Below are 16,558 nucleotides of genomic sequence, written 5' to 3' on the forward strand. Positions count from 1 at the left end.
GAGACCTTACTGAATTGCTGTGTCCAGATGTGGAGTCCTCTGCACAGGAGAGACAGATTCAAACTGAAACAAGGGAGATCTAGACTGGATGTAATGAAAAAGGGTGCTAAAGCATTGGAACCGGTCGCCCAAAGATGTAGTGGATGCCCTGTCCCTGGGGACATTCATGGTCAAGCTGAACAGGGCTCTGAGCAGCTGATCTAACAGTAGACATCCCTGTTCACTGCAGGGCAGTTGAGCTAGATGATCTCTTCCAACTCAGATGTTTCTATGATTCTATGTAAAATCTCTGCCTGCAGCACTGAATCTTGTGTGAGTTGCTGTTAATACTATGGCAGCTAGGGCTGAAATATAGGATTCATGCAAGTAGTCTTTGAAATGTCTACCTGTCTCAAAGAAATTGCAGTCAGAACACTCAACAAAATTGTCCCTTTCCTTTGTATAGTTGGGCACAAATTAAAACTTAGGTCCAAAATGCTTGCTTTTTGAGGCAGTTCAGAGGTCACAGAATCGCAAGGGGCGGAAGAGACATCTGGAGATCATCAAGTCCAACCTCCTGCTAAAGCAGGTTTACACAGGCAAGCACCCAGGCAGGTTTTGAATATCCCCAGATGAGGAGATATGCCCTCTCTGGGCAGCTTGTTCCAGTGCTCTATAACTCTAAAAGTAAAGAAGTTTTTCCTCATGCTCGTATGGAACTTCCTATATTCAAGTTTGTGCCCATTGCTCTTTGTCCTGTTGCTGGGAACTGCTGAAAAGAGCCTGGCCCCATCCACTTGTCTCTTGGCCATTAGATATTTATAAGCATTGATCCTCCCTCTTCACTTCTCCAGCCTGAACAGTCCCAGGTCTCTCAGCCTTTCCTCATAAGGGAAACACTCCAGGCCCCCAGCCATCTTTGTGGCCCTCCTCTGGACTCTCAAGAAGTTCCCTGTCTTTCTTGAAGTGGGGAACCCAGAACTGGACACAGCACTCCAAATGAGGCATCACCAGGGCAGAGCAGACGAGGGGGATCACCTCTCTTGACCTACTAGCCATGCTCCCTTTAATGCACTTCAGGGTACCATTGGCCTTCTTGGCCGCAGGAACAACTGCTGACTCATGGCCAACCATTTGTCCAACACTCAGGTCCTTCTCAGAGCTTCTTTCCAGCAGCCAGCTTTCTCTAAAGGGATGCAAGGGGATCCCTCATAGCTATACACACCCTTGGGATGGGTGGCCTTCTGGCTTGTGTCATGGGAGGCAGCTAAGGAACAGTTGTCATTGCTCTGGTTGACTTGGCTTATTCCCCTGTCTGTTGCTATAATGTAAGCAATGCCATTTTGGACTTCACCCCTCAAGTTCATCATTTTAAAGCCCACCTCACTAGGTTGGCCTGTTGCTGCAAATGATTGCCCTGCCCCTTCTAGACAGGTGAACTCCATCCTCCCCTAACAGGTTATAATCTTCATAAAAAGTCCCATTATTATAAAAACCAAAACCCTTGCACTGGCACCAGCCATGTTGCCAGGAATTGATATGCATTAAACATGTATTTTTGGCTTTCCTCTTTCTTCTACCTGGCAAAATTGTAAAGCAGATAACTCGGGCACCCATATTTTTCACCTGTGCTCCCAGGGCTTTATAGAATTCTTTGGTTCTGCCCATGTTCCATCTCCCAGCGACATTCATGACTTCATATTTGTTTTTGATAGTGAAGCTGGAGGATGGAGACTGAAATGGAGTCCTGTTGGGTTTTTTTTGAGTCAACAGGGACCAAGGTGCCTCCTCCTCATGCCCATTGCTGGAATATGATTACTGAACAACCTCTCTCTCTCTCTCTCTCTCAGCACTTCTGATGCTAAGGAGCCTTTGTTTCTTGCAGCCCAGCCACTTGTCGTAAAAGGTCCACCTGTGCACATCCTGTGCAGGTCCTTACCTTACACTAAGAGAAGGCTCAACGTACTCAGTGCAACCAACCACCTGAATAAAAGTCTCCTTTCTTACCAGTTTTGTCTGGGTGAATCAGAATCTATCTCCAGGAATTTTCCTGTTTTAGCCCTCTGGCAAGTGCCCACCACCGTACAGTCAGAGATCAAGAGTGCTTCCCCTGATTGTGAGCCTTCAAGCAAGGTACAGTACCCTGTCTGTGCAAACTGCTGTGACAGAATGTTGCTCCCAGATGAGAACATGGCCTGTCTTGAGCCCTCCCTTCACACCCTGCGTGAATCAACTCAGTCCCTAGTGCAGATCCATGTTTGAAACACACTGCCCAAACATTTGAATTTGAGTCATGCTAGACCTTGGATACAGGCCAGGGCCTGAACTTCATCACAGTTTATGCGTGTCTTTCCGCTTTAGTCCTTTGCATTCCACAACAAATTCATGATGACTTGGAAGCTGCAGCCCTTATTGATCTGCCCGTTCCCTACAAGAACAACATATGGCGTGTTTCCATGGCAATAGGTCCCCCTAAAGGGGCTTCCTTCTTTCTCTCAGTAAGGTCTTTTTATTGGTCTTTTTCATTATTAAATCATCAGAGATAAATGCACACATAGAAGGGTCAATGTCTGGATCAATGGACAGCAAGCAAAAGGGGACTTTTCCATATTCATAGAAGAGAGAGATTCAGAAGATCAAACAATGCAGCATCACCAAGCCCTTAATATGTCAGTCTCACGTATAATGGATGCTATGAAATCAGTACACATCTGACTCCTTGAAAACCTTCGGGATTCAGCATGGGGAGCAGAGGAGAGGGAACTGAGACTTTTTTTTCTAAGTGCAGTATGGTGGGATGTGAAGAGAAGGTTAAACTCTCTGGCTTAGACTTTGTGCCATGAGCAAGAGGGTTCCTGCAGGCTTGTTTAAATGCTACAAATAGAAAATTGTATTTAATGAAAATGTGGTGTGGCAGGCTTCTTCTGATGAAGTCTGATGAGAAGAGCATGGAGAAGAGGGCTTGGAACTAGATAATCTTTAAGGCCGCCTCCAAGCCAAGGCAATGATTCAAAGTGCATGACTTGTGCACTGGCGTGGTGTAGGAAGCAATCCCAGACCACCAGCAGCTGCTGTGTAATCTGTCCACTCCTCCCGCTCAGCAGGGAGGTTGAAATGTTCTAATGTACCTGCAGGGGTGAGAGGAGGCCAGCCAGCCAGGCTACAGCCTGGTTTGTCAGCGGTTGCGCTGGGCTGGTTTCCATCTCCAGGAAACCCGTGCTTATAAATCTCCTGCTGAATCTGTACTGTATTATCTTCCCAGTGGTATCTCCAGCCACTCCTGGCAATGAACTCCCACTGCATAACAATTTATATCTTTGATCACCTCATCCTGGGCAACGGAGTTGTGAGAACAGTAAATTGTTTAGGCCCTCAAAGAAGAGAGGGAATAAGCCTTCCAAACGGTAAAACTCCCCAAATCTCACTGCTCTTGCAGCTCATACAAGGGAATTGTCTGTGTGCTAGTAACAGCAAGCGAGAAAATACTGCTAATGCTGTTTTTGGTCAGAAATGTGTTCTGCATAGGCCTCAGTACTCCAAGTTTAGACTGGCACAAACGAGGCCTCGTGTAGCAACCCCTGTTACTGCCTGTGTGTTTATTTTTACCTCTCAGGAAGATCCCAAGTGTAGATTTAAAACACTGCTCAATTTGCTAGGCAGAAATCAGCAGGCAGGAAGGCAGCGTGCTTCAGGAAAGTGATCGATTGACCAAATTAGTGCAAAATCCAGCGTGATCTTTCTTGTTCTCGTTACGTGTTTGTGTTTCAGCACTGCTGGAGATGAAATTCAGGAGCATATTGTTTCTGTGTGGTACAGCATGTCTGCGTGCCAAGCAGGAGGTGTAAGCTTTTCAACACATTTATTGAATGGCAGATTGCACACAAACCCCTTGAAAATGCTGGTGCAATTTCTATTAAGCATGCTGTAGGATTAGACGATGGATGTTGACTTTGCAGATTAGATGTCCAGAAGTGTCATTATCCTAGGACACGTGCAGTCCAGGCAGCACCACTGCAGCCTCTGTCCTGCTGTGCCTCAGGCTGGGATGGAACAACACCCTGCAACGTTTGTTCAGGCTGTAACTGAGCTCAGTGATGCCTCTGCTGTACGGTTCACTGCTCCTCTGGGAGGAACTTGAGTGAAGGCTAGCACTATCTAGTGGTTAGCGTGCTGTTTGCCTAGCCAAGTCATTTAAACTCTATCATTTGCTTCCCTGAATGAAAGTTAAATACACTTAGAGAAGGGATATCAGCAGCTTTTTTGGATAAGGTTCTATTTGTTTCCCACGTGCTCGAACAGTTCTCCTCTTCATGTGGCTTTGTTTCACGACTGGTTCACTTCAGTGCAAATATTATTGTGCTTGGGTTTTCTGAGATGGAAGTAGTTAAAGAGAATGAAGTTGTTCCAACAAAGTCGGAAGGGAGTTTGGCTGACAAAGCCTGTTTTGAACTGACTGGTGCTGGATGGAGGCCGTGGAAGTGCCTCTGTCTGGTAAATGTGGTTGTTGTAAGGCAGCCTGCTTCGTGGTAGCAGCTCCTGTAGGCAGGGCTGAGTGTGCCAGCTATCCAGCACAGCCTCATGGGGTGACATGTTTTGGAGGTGCCACCGTGCAATGTATCCTCCCCCTCTGCAGAAGCCAGCATCTGTGCAAGGCTTTGCCATTTTCTCTTAGCTAATACTTGAAGAAAAAGGCAACTCACCCGCTAATGAGCTCACCTTGCATTTTGCAGCTTGTCCAAAGCAGTGGGAAGTGCAAGGTCCAAGGCCTTCCATCACAGCAGGGTGAACGCTGCCCATGTTCTGCTCTGACCGCTCTGGCAGCAGGCACTGTGCCAGCAGCTACCAAACACCCTCTCTGTTCAGAGCATTGCACTGTCCTGGTAGATTGCCACTGACACAAGGTCTGCTCGTCCTCAGTTCTTTTGAGTCCTCCTGTAAAAATCTCTGTACTGCAACTATTCATCACTTTGAGAAGCCTGTGTGAGTGTACTGGAGATTCTGTCAGAGAACTAATAATTTCACTCATATTAATATCATGCATTATGCTTTCTAAGCTAAAGAAAAGAAATAATTCATAATGTGCTGTGTTACACCACGGTAAATGCATCAGTGCCTCAAATGCCTTGTTTGCAAATTGTCAGATGGTATAACTGGAATAAGAGTATCACTAAGTAATGTGTATATTTATATTTCAGCAATGAAAGAAAATGGAAATTTCCCCTTTGCTGTTACCACAAATTATAGGATAAGTCATGACTAGGAGCCTCTTTTGAAGCTAGGCACCCATATTTTCTAAATCATTTTTCTGAATCAGTCACTTAAATCTTTAATATCTTATAGTCTATCTATTTGTAATGTAGGATGATTGCCTTCTTAGGTCTATTGGTCTAATTCACGTGAGGCCATTACTTTGAAAAAATGTAGGCTGTTGATTATAGTTTAATAGTGAAGTGTTAGATTTAAAAATTGATGATAGAGAAGCAGTAAAATGCTAATACCCTACTTTGCTCGGATTGCAAATGCCATCTGAAACTATTGCATAAGCAGTGGCTTTCTTAATTTTCCACTCACCAAAATCCACGTAATTATATTTAAAGATAATAGTATGAGCATGTATGGAATTCTGCAGCAGTCAGAGGAGATTAGGTGAGCAATTGTGTAGATTGGAGATAATCTAAGTGAAAGGCTAAATTGAGACCTTAGAAAATATCTTGCCTCAAGTAAAACTGACAGTTGAATTCGATGAAGATTTTATCAAACACAGCACGAGTTTTAAGAAATCCAGCTGAAATGGAAGTGCTGCAAGGCATACACCTCCTTTGCTGCGTATGCTGTACAGTGAGATGTCCCTAATCATACACCTGCTTATGTAAGCACTTAACATTCATGACGAGCTAATAGTCCTCTTGCTCCTGATGGGAAAGCTAATCACGTGCAGAATTGTATTCCATCTTAGCAACTCGTTGATACCCCTTACTCTGCAGTACTCAGCTGAGGCATCCTTATGACTGTGGCATCGAAGTTCCAAAGAAAGATGAACAGTTCAGACTGCCAGCAGTCTGTGCCACTCACTGTCAGCTGGAGGAGATAGCTGGAGCATCTTCGGCAGACCCAGAGGTAATCTGGCTGTAGCCCTTTGCTGCTGTATCAGCTCTGGCTGTATCTCCACTGTTTATTTTCTGTGCATCTGCATAGGGAACAATGGGTAGGGAGGCTGAAGTATGCTGCCCGAGGAGACTGGGACACTGCACAGCTCTTGGCCCCGTGCTGCAGTGCATGGCTAATGTGCAGCGCTCGCAGGGATGGCAGGGGATACATATTATTTGCATAGATTGCACAGAAGGAATTAAAGCTGTTTGTCTTACTCTTTAAACAGGTTCCCCTTATCATTTCCCATTATATAGCAGAGAATATTTCTGTAAATCATTTGATTTTTTTTTTTTTTTTTAATTTTTTAAAGTGCTTTTTCATTTCAGAGAGGTTTTCAAGTGCACGGGTATTTGGATAAATCACTGTGAATAAATTCACTTCTAGCAAGTGAATCTGTGGACTCGGTAGCTATTTAAGTGTCCTTTGGTGTGTTCAGGAGCAGTGAATCACCACATTGCTCCTATTATCTCTGTGAATAATGCAAAGTTTGTAACTCTCCAGTAGCAATGCACCTGCTCATATCTGGAAGCGGCAGTGCTTCCAAAGCCAGGGAAGGATCTCCCCCAGCTTTTCTCTCTCTCCTTGGTGATGTTACCTATGAGAATGGCTGACTTCTGGAGTAAACTATCCTCCCACCATTGCTGCTCCAGCCACACTGACATCCACTAATGCTCTTTACAGAAGATGATTTCTATTTCTAGCCCCACTAGCAGTCCTGGGAATTGAAGTGCGACCTCGCTCCTGTCAGGGTAGTTGCTGGTGAGCGCAGCAGTGCATCATTCAGCATGCAGCTGGAGGGGGAAGGGAGCTGCCACTCTGCAGAACAGGGCAGATTTTCATCAATTCTTTGAAGGAATCACACAGCGATCCCTCCCTGTGCGGAGCAGAGGATCGGGACGTGGCTGGTGACTCAGTAGGTGGCACTCTGTTTCCTGAGTGAGCTCTAAGCCAGTGTGCCTGGGCTTGTTGGGGCGATTGAATTTGTCTTTGCTTTTGGTACGAGCGTGCTACATTCATCAAAGATGTGCTCTTGTAAGGTAGGGGAGGTTCGGCGCAGAGTCTGAGCTAGATTCCATTGGTGAGGATATCCTGGTTCCCTGGCATTTTCAGTTAGATGCGTTGTTATTTTTGCCTCCTTTCCACGCACTGTCAGGCAGCTCCTCAGTTCAACCCCGAGTTGGCTGCCTTACAGCAGAAGCTGCAGACATCCAAAAAGCCTTGTTAATTTAGAGGCGAGGTTGCCCAAGTCTATTTTCTCTTGACAGCACAACCACTACTGAGCGAGAACAGAAGTTAAGGCCACAAATGTGCCCCACTCAGGGAAAGTCTCTGAACGCCAGGGCGACGCAGCGGTGCTGACCAGGCTGACCTCTGCAATTCATTATTTTCAGTCCAGTGGTCACTATCCTTCCTGAGCTCATGCACTGTAAGTGGTTACACTGCATCGTAGAATAGATTTTAAAAATCAAGGTTTATTTAATAAGAGTTACATCCAAAAGCAATATTCCTTGTCTGCTGTTAAATTAGGCACTAGACAGAACAGAAAACTGATCCAACTCCCTCATCCACACCCACAAAGTAATACCTACAAATTCATACTTTCACATCAGCTATGTATCACCAAACATGTTCAAAGAGCACATGGTCTGGAAGTGCCTTTGCCCACGTTAATTCTTACGCATATTTTGTTGCAGCTATTTAGGAATTGACCATTCAGAGGTTGTGGTGCATGTTAAAATGGGACTTTCAGCTCTAAGAAGTGGCGTAGACTTGGATGTAGTATTAAAAACAAGTATGTGCAAGCAACACATTTGGCTTATATCGTGCTGGCTGTTCCCCATGCTGCAAGCTACTCAGTCACACTGAGTCAGCTCTAATAAAACAATACATGATGTGAATATTATTTTTTTTTCTGTAAGCTTTTGAAAACGGGAAAAGAGAAGTCAGGTTATCAAAGGAAGATATTCGTAGTACAAATCTCAGTTAGACCCTTTTCCAAGCCATGTAAACAGTTTCCAGTCTGGTCATGCTCAAGAATCAAGTTCAGGACCAAGCCCTTAGCCTCAGACATCAATGGATGAATCCCATTCTCTCAGTTCTGCCATGTGGATTCTCTGCTTGCAGGACAAAACTAATTAACCCCATCTGCCTCTGATGGGTGTGATGGAGCCAATTTCATCACCGTCAGCTCTGTGGAATCCCTAGATGGAAGGAAGACCATATGAGAAACATAGATTATTGGTATCAGTGCTTGCCCTTATGTACATAACATGCTCTGCTATCTCGCCAATAATTTATAGGGAGTGAAAAGTGTTCCTTGATATAAACACAAAATTCTGCATGGGTGGGATTAGAACTCTGAGGTACCGCAGTCCCCGAGAGTCCCTTCAGTGTAAATCCAGTGTTTCCACTCTGAGCAGGTCGTGTGTGTGCGGATTGGATGTTCAGGAGATCTGGAATCTTAGTAGTTGAAATTTAACTTCCAGCAAGTTTACATTGTAAAGGCAGGTGAATTTACTGTGCTGGGGTAATGTGCACACCAAATCCTTGGTGGTTTACAACCTTTTCTACCTCCTTCCTAGAGCCCAAAGGTTATCTCCTCCCTGCCATTCTGGATACCCCGTTGTTAGAAGGCAGTGCACTTGATATAAAAGTTTACCTTCTGTGTTTTGTAAGTGGTGGGTTTAATGGTCAGAATGGAAGGGAGCCTGTAGTCTGTAAGTAATCTGTAGTCTGTAGTAAGCCTGTGTAGTCTGTAGTAATCTGTAGTCACCTGTACACCCTTGGGGAGAACGGTGGTTTAAGAAACACACAGCAGCAAATTTTAGCCCTTTATCTTTGCTTCTGCACATGGCAAATTGTGCTTCCCCGTGGCTAGCTGGGCACTGGTATGTCATCAACACCTGCAGGCTGGGACTGAGGAATGTGAGGATGCAAGAACTGAAATATCAAGAAGTGCTGTAGATCAGGATGCAGGGCTGCTGCCCGTGGTGTGACCGCACTCAGAAAGTGCTGCAGTCAGACAGAAAGCATTTTAGTGGAGCTGTGAGCACCCTGGCAGCTGTCCCCAGTTGCTTCTTAGTACTGAAGTCACCAACCATCGCAGGGAAGAGAGACAGAAGAATCCAGAGATCTCTGAGGAAGGCCACTTACCTTCGTGTCTGTGCGTGTCTGGCCATGTCTATTTCATGCCATTAATTTGAAACTTGGGAAAAATAATTTTTTTTGTGCTTATTTCCTCCTGTATTCCCTGCAGGCAAATTAAAGATGGCTGGGAGGTTATTTGTTTTCTGTAATAACATACACAGCTTCCAGACTTCCTGCTATTGTGCGATTATCTAGATTAATTGACTTGGAAAGATGTAGCATCATCTCAGGGCCTTAATAAGGAAGATTCATAGATTCACACAGTATTGATGCTTATTGCCATGTGACACAGCCTTGCTCTTAGGAGCATATGGACCTATGAGGGACCTATCTGCTGAGTTCTGCCAGCACCTTGCTTTCACACTGAGTGAAGCATTGCGTGGCACCTTGGGAGCGAGAAGCGGAGAACATCTCAGGAAACCTCGTTAGTGAAGAGCTGCAAAAGGCAGTTGCCATCAGCCTCTGCTGGATGTTTCTGGGAATTGTGAGTGTGCTGCTTTGTGACCCTGTCTGTCCATTGCAATCACTGGCATCTCTAATACCCTTAGAGGTACTTCAGAGTGTTAAATTCTGATTAGGGAGAGAGGGCCTATGCAGGCAGGGCTTTTGAGGCATGTTCTGCCTTTCCATTGCAGATGCTTCACTGCAGCAATGCTGTTCTGCAGTAGCTCAGATGGGCCATGGCACAGGCTTGAGGGGGACCAGTTCTTACTAAAACTAGATTTTGAGGATCTTTGAGACACATCTGCTCTTCTGTAAAACATTTCAGTGATTTTGACTGTAGCTGGTCTGACAAATGAACAAGCAGCACGTGCACACCTTTATTCAACAAACCCAGCAGTTTCCTTCATCACATCACTGTAAATCCAGATCACACATTGACTTCACTGGTATTGAGACGGTCTGGCTTAAGGGAAGGCACAGTTTCCTCCCTTGTGCTTGAATCCTGTTCAGTTGCTGTTTCTTTTTTATGGTCTAGGGAGTTAGGCTTATTTGTTGCTCAAGAAGTCAATAATATGAACATAAGCAAGCATTTGTGTGACTGACTGGAAGAACTGCTGCAGCTTTCTGAATGTTGCATCTTCAGGTACAGGCAGCCGAGGCTGAAAATCAGTTTGCTCTTTGCACGTTGTTCGTTCACTGTGACAGGTATGTCTTAATATAAATTATTGATGATGCCTCACAGTGTAACAGTAACAGCCCTGTAGTGTACAATGTAGAGCTGGTGGAACCTTGGCAAGGTGAGAACACAGTGCATTGGCATCTCTACATGTGAAGCATCTGGGAGGGATTGGATCACCACCGTGTTGGGCAATGAGGGTCCTTCGTGAGACTCCTCAACAAAGTATGAGATCCAGAAATAATTTCATTCTGCACTCTGGGTGAGTTGCAGCAATGTACAGAAGGTTCCTGTGCTCTAGGAAACCTGCCTTGGCAGGGGGTTGGACTAGATGACCTCCAGAGGTCCCTTCCCATTCCTATGATTCAGTGATTGTGTAACATCATGTGATTGTGTGTCTTTTATGCTTATACATGGGGAAAATCTTTTAAAACCCCTAACAAATAAACTAGGAACTATTTAAACTGTCTTCAGAAATGAAAATGAGTGTTGTTGTAAGGTCTGCTGGCTATTATTAACTCGCCATTAAGATGAAGGTAAGTTTCTTGAAGGCTGCTTCATGGTGCAGTTGTTCAATGTTGTTCTTGCTAGATGTGTGATTCTGGGCTTTACTGACCATTTCTGTTCAGCACAGGAATCTACAGAGCGTGGGCTAAATTCAGAGTCCAAGCTCAGTGTAAGCCCTACGGAACACCAGAGATTCCAGCAGGTTCTAGTTCCGTCCTGATGCCAATGCTGTCAGTGCCAGCTACTTCTAAAGAAGGATCAGATGGTAGCGAGCAGGCCTGACCAAATAAAGCCAAAAGGCTTTATCGACTTGCTGACTTTGAGCCCTCCCAAATACCTGTTTTCTCTCTCTCTTTTCATAGCAATCACTGCAGTAACTTCAAATATCTGTCTTCTTGGTGGCCCTGAAGGCCCACTGAAAGTTTTTCAGTGAGCGTTGTCCAGCCAGGTACCCAATTCATCTCTGAACATTTTCAGCCAGAAAGTGAGTGTCCCGTTGATATTAAATGCTTAATTACACTGGCTGCTTGTGCACTGGGAAAACATCAGGCAGACGAGCAAAGATTAGGTAATGAGCAACAATAGAGATGTATGAAGTACATCAGTTCTGTTGACGAGAGCTCCCTGTTTCCCTCTCCCACAGCTAATTTCATGTGTCTCTGTCTCGCTGTCCAGGTTTTATTGGGATTTGACCATGCTGCTGCTGATGGTAGGGAACCTGATCATCATCCCTGTGGGCATCACTTTCTTCAAGGATGAAAACACCACCCCGTGGATTGTCTTCAACGTGGTTTCGGACACGTTCTTCCTCATCGACCTTGTCCTCAACTTCCGAACAGGCATTGTGGTGGAGGACAACACAGAGATCATCCTAGACCCACAGAGGATCAAGATGAAGTACCTGAAGAGCTGGTTTGTGGTGGATTTTATCTCCTCCATCCCCGTTGACTACATCTTCCTGATAGTTGAGACCCGCATCGACTCGGAGGTGTACAAGACAGCCCGGGCACTGCGCATTGTGCGCTTCACCAAGATCCTCAGCCTCCTGAGGCTCCTGCGGCTCTCCCGGCTCATCCGCTACATTCATCAGTGGGAGGAGGTGAGCAGAGGCTGTGGTGCACTTGCATCCTAAGTCTTTTGTCCACTTATGCTGATATATTCCACAAAGGTGCCTTCATTGAATGCCCATTCTCCTGCTTTGTTCTGGTGTGGATGCTGGAGAGTTGTGTCTTGAGTGTAACGCTTTGCTTTGAGCAGGTTCCCAAGAGGGCCTTCAGCACTGTTACTTAGTGACTTGAGACTGTGCTGTCTCCTTCAGGGTTGTAATATATGTATATATGTATGTAATATATGTATATGTGGCCTGAGAGATGAGTGCTGCAGGCAGCATGAAGTTATGAGTTGCCTGTGAGGGGAGCAGTTAGCATGTTGTGGGCCCCTCAGAGACTCAAGGATCCAGAGACAGCACAATGGAAAGGTCTAGAGACAGCTGGTTTGCAGAACCTGTGTCATTTATTTGTCCAGGTAACTTCTTTAACATCCTTAGGTCTTAAATAAATGGCTCGGTTATGTATTTATAGCCTTCTCACTTTCTAAATTCTCTGGCATGGTGTTAAGGGGAAGAGGAAAGAAGAACATTCTGCAGACAAATAGGATCTATTTAAAAACATAATGGTCTGGTGAAAAGCCCCACTAGCCTGTGCTGTTCCCAGAGGAATTTCAACACAGAATCATAGAACCATAGAATCACAGAATGGCTTGGTTGGAAGGGACGTCAGAGATCGTGTAATTTGAACACCTCTGCCATGAGCAGGGTTGTCAAGCACTAAATCAGGCACCAAATCAGGCTGCCCAGGGCCCCATCTGGCCTGACCTTAAGCAGCTTCAGGGATGGGACATCCATGACTTCTCTGGACGGCCTGTTCCAACATGTCACTGCCCTCTCAGTGAAAATTTTCCCCTGTCATTTAATCTAAATCTCCCTTTTTTTAGTTTAAAACCATTCCCTCCTGTCCTATCACTATCTATCCACGTAAAAAGTTGATTTCCCTCCTTCTTATAAGCTCTTTTTAAGTACTGGAAGTCTCCTACCTCTTCTCTTAGAGAGCCTTCTCTTCTCCAGGCTGAACAAACCCAGCTCCATCAAACTGTCTTTGTAGCAGAAATGCTCCAGCTCTCTGTGTGTTCGTGGTACTCCTCTGGACCTGTTCCAAAAGCTCCACATTTTTCCTGAGCTGTGGACCCCAGAACTGAATGCATTACTTCAGATGGGGCCTCACAGTGGCAGAGGAGGACAATCATCTCCTTCTCCCAGCTGGCCACCCTTCTTCCAGTGCAGCTGTTGGTATCCCGGGCTGCAAGAGCACACTGCTGGTTCATGTTAAGTTTTTCATCCAGCAAGACCCCAGGTCCTTCTCTGCAGAGCCACTCTCAAGGAGTTCTCCCAGTCTGTACTCGTATCTGTGCTTGCTTCAACCCAAGTGTGACACTTTGGCCTTGTTAAATCCCATTAGGTTCACACGGGCCCACTTTTCAAGCTTGTCCAGATCTCTCTGGATGGCATCTCTTGCTTCTGTCGTATCAAATGCACCACTCAGCTCGGTGCCATCAGCCAACTTGCTGATGTCATTGAAAAGATGGTAAAGGATACTGGTCCCAAGACAGGCCCCTGGGGGACAGCCCTTGTCCTTCACCTGAACACAGAGCCATTGACTACAACCCTCTGGCTGTGACCATTCAACCAATTACTTATCTGCCAAATTGTCCACCTTTCAAACCTTGATCTCCAATTTAAAGATAAGGATGTGGTATGGAACAAGTTGTCAGGTTTCATGTGAGAGAAGTCACCACCTTTCCAGTAGCTTGAAAATTAGTTATTTTTTTTCCCATCTCTGTGCTCTCCAAAGCAGAGAGAAAGCTCCCTGCAGCTTTCTCCACATGGCAGTAGCATATTTTCAGGACAAGGAAAGCTGGTCAAGGCAATTTCATCTTCTTTTCCATTTTTTCTATGCTGCTTTGGAGCAGAGACTGACGCAGAGCATGATCTAATGCAGAGCGTGCTCCTGGGAATGTGAAGGGGAAGCAGCCATGCAAGTCATAGCTGGATCACACTGAGCTGTCAGAACACTAATTCATGACAGAGGCAAACCTTTTTCCTCCTTCTGGCATCACAGACTCAGAGAAAAAGTATTAGTGCATACTTCACAAATTTCACGCTTCGTCTTTGTAGCCTTATAATTTGTGAATGTTTCACTTGCAACAGGCCACAGTGGCTCAGTGAAGTTTGGGATGACTTTTGTGCAAGGTGCTGTACAGATGTAAGAGGGGAGGGGAGGCAGCTCCAGCCCTTAAGAATTCACTACTAGGTTAATTTGATTCATAGCACAGACAGACGGGAAGTGCACTGAGAGATGGAGACAAATGAAGCAGAAATGTGTTCCGTGGCGTGACTCAGGAGCTCGGAGACTGAGCTGAGCAGTGAAATATCTCCAGCTCTATTGTCTCATCCCTTGGTTGCTTTGCTTCTCTGTCCTCTAATCTGAGAGCACTAGGGAAAGGTGGGTTGATGGCCTTTGAGTTGTCAAAGTGGGTCCTTCATACTGATTTACAGGTAGCTATGGCAGCACAAAGCTCAGCACTTGCTCAGTGCTGCTACTTGACTTCCTTTCCATAACATGGTTGAAGAGGAATTGAATACATTTGTGTTCATTGTACTGAATTTGTAAAAACCATAATGAAATGTAAGCAAATCAGCTCCCTTTCCCCGTCTCACTTCTCACACAGTTTCACTGAGCAGCCATGTGTAATTTCACTGTTGTAAAGCAGAAAGGTGGGGCATTCTGCCCATTTGCTGGCCGTTCTGGGTAGCAGGGCTCAGCAGTGCTGGATGCGCTCTGGGTCGCTCCTGAAAAGCAGACACCCTGGAGTGATGCAGTGCTGCAAGTGGAAGGGACAGATGGTGTTGGATTGCAGTTGGAGACTGCAATGCAGACTCTGTTATGCATTGCAGAGCCCAGCAGAGCAAACACGACCGTCTTTTTTCAAACAGGGCTCGACCCAAGCAGCAGTTTTCCAATGACAGTATGGAACTAGGAGGTTTTCCACCTTCTTGAAAAAGAGAGAGAGACAAAGAGAAGGGGCAGTCTTTTGCCACTGGCGCGGTGCGTGCTACAGGATGACAAGGAGATGGGAAAGAAAAGTGCTTCTTCATCTTTGTGTGGGAGTGAGCTGTTGTGCTCCCTGGAGCCACGCTGACGGTTCTCAGAGCAATCACTGCTGCCATGGGAAACTCAGCTCCTTGCTTGTACCTACTGCTGAGACTGAGTCCTGCGTGCGGAGGAGAGGAGGATGCGCTGTACGCAGAGGTGTCAGTCTTTTTGCTCTGTCTCCTATGTGAATGTTGCATCTATGCATTAGTGTCAATGTGAGTGAGTACAAGGATAAGTGGTCACTTCCTGAACAGCAAGCCTCTCTGTTTCTTCCCCTGCAACAGTCCATGCTCTGCATGAATTTATCACTCACCCTGCAGTGAGGAAGGAACAGCCTTCTGTAGGGCTGCAGTGCTGTAAAACAGCCAGCCGCTCATCAGTTCCAGATCAATGCTAGTCATGAGTCTGTGGGCTCAAGAGCCAGTGGTTAGAAGTGCCTGCACTGTTCTGTCTCAGCAGTAGATCACTGCAACGTCCTCCCCCAGATCTGAACCGAGCACTTTGGGGCCTGCAGCTTGGCAAACACGCTAAAGCAGAAAGACACACAAAAAAGAAAAGCAATCCATTGCGCTCATATTCACTGGAGTATGAAAAAAAGCTTAGTTCCAAATGTGGCAGTTTATTTGCATTATCCATTTTGCATGAGTTGTCCAAGGAATGAATTTACCAGTAGGGCAGAATATAAATAGAGTCTTTCTGAAGTGTCTGCCTGTATCTTTCTTGCAGTCAGAGGCTTGACTGCAGTGTTGGAAGACTTGGGCCTGGTGTGCCTGTGTGTTATAAACTTCATGGTCTGGTGGTTACCAAGTGCATAAGCAGAGGTGCAGGATGCAGCCTGGATCTGGAGCTGTACTGCTAAAATTAGAGCAAGCCTGGGTACTTGTGTCACACCCTGGTCCTAGCCATGGGAGCAATCCAAAAACAGCCTAAGAGAAGATTACAGGGTTACACGTGATCCCTGGAGCAGCTAGAGAACTGCTGTGCTGGAAGAGGGGCTACTGGACAGCCTGAGTTCTCAATATAGCAGCAAAAAAGCCAGAACCCTGCAGAATGCAGTATGTGATAACTGTACACACCCAGCATAACCCTGCTTCACACTGGCTGGCTTGGTGGCAGCCCAGGGGAGCTCTTGTCATCTTGGCCTTTGAAGCACTCCAGCAGCTCTTCACAGAGTGGCTGGGCAGGTTTGTGGCTCTTGGCATGTGAAGATGGGGGCAGGCTGTGGCTCACAGGCACAGAGAGCTGTTGTCTTTGAGAAACTGGTCCAAGAAAGCCAGCTCTGAATATCAGCATCTTACAAACCTCATCCCAAGGTCACCCAGCAGAAATAATGAAAGCAGAACAGTGCCATGTAACCCATACACCCAATCAGAATGCAGTGCAGATTGTGAGTGTTAAACAAAATTCCCTTTAGGTTTTCATGGGCGGAATTGATTGAATTTTTTTC

At 45.8% G+C, this 16,558-nt stretch overlaps 1 protein-coding gene across 1 annotated transcript in view; it reads left to right on the forward strand.

Annotated features, from left to right (window-relative positions):
* Window positions 1-16,558, forward strand: part of HCN4 (hyperpolarization activated cyclic nucleotide gated potassium channel 4) — a 96,170-nt gene that overhangs the window by 18,163 nt on the left and 61,449 nt on the right. The window contains exon 2 of the mRNA XM_042824510.1: window positions 11,579-12,002. Coding sequence (XP_042680444.1) covers window positions 11,579-12,002 — 424 coding nt within the window. The remainder of the gene's footprint in view (window positions 1-11,578; window positions 12,003-16,558) is intronic.

Source organism: Centrocercus urophasianus, unplaced genomic scaffold (assembly GCF_019232065.1).
Source record: "Centrocercus urophasianus isolate 14NV4802_14NV808 unplaced genomic scaffold, USGS_Curo_1.0 seq_23, whole genome shotgun sequence".
NCBI lineage: Eukaryota > Metazoa > Chordata > Aves > Galliformes > Phasianidae > Centrocercus > Centrocercus urophasianus.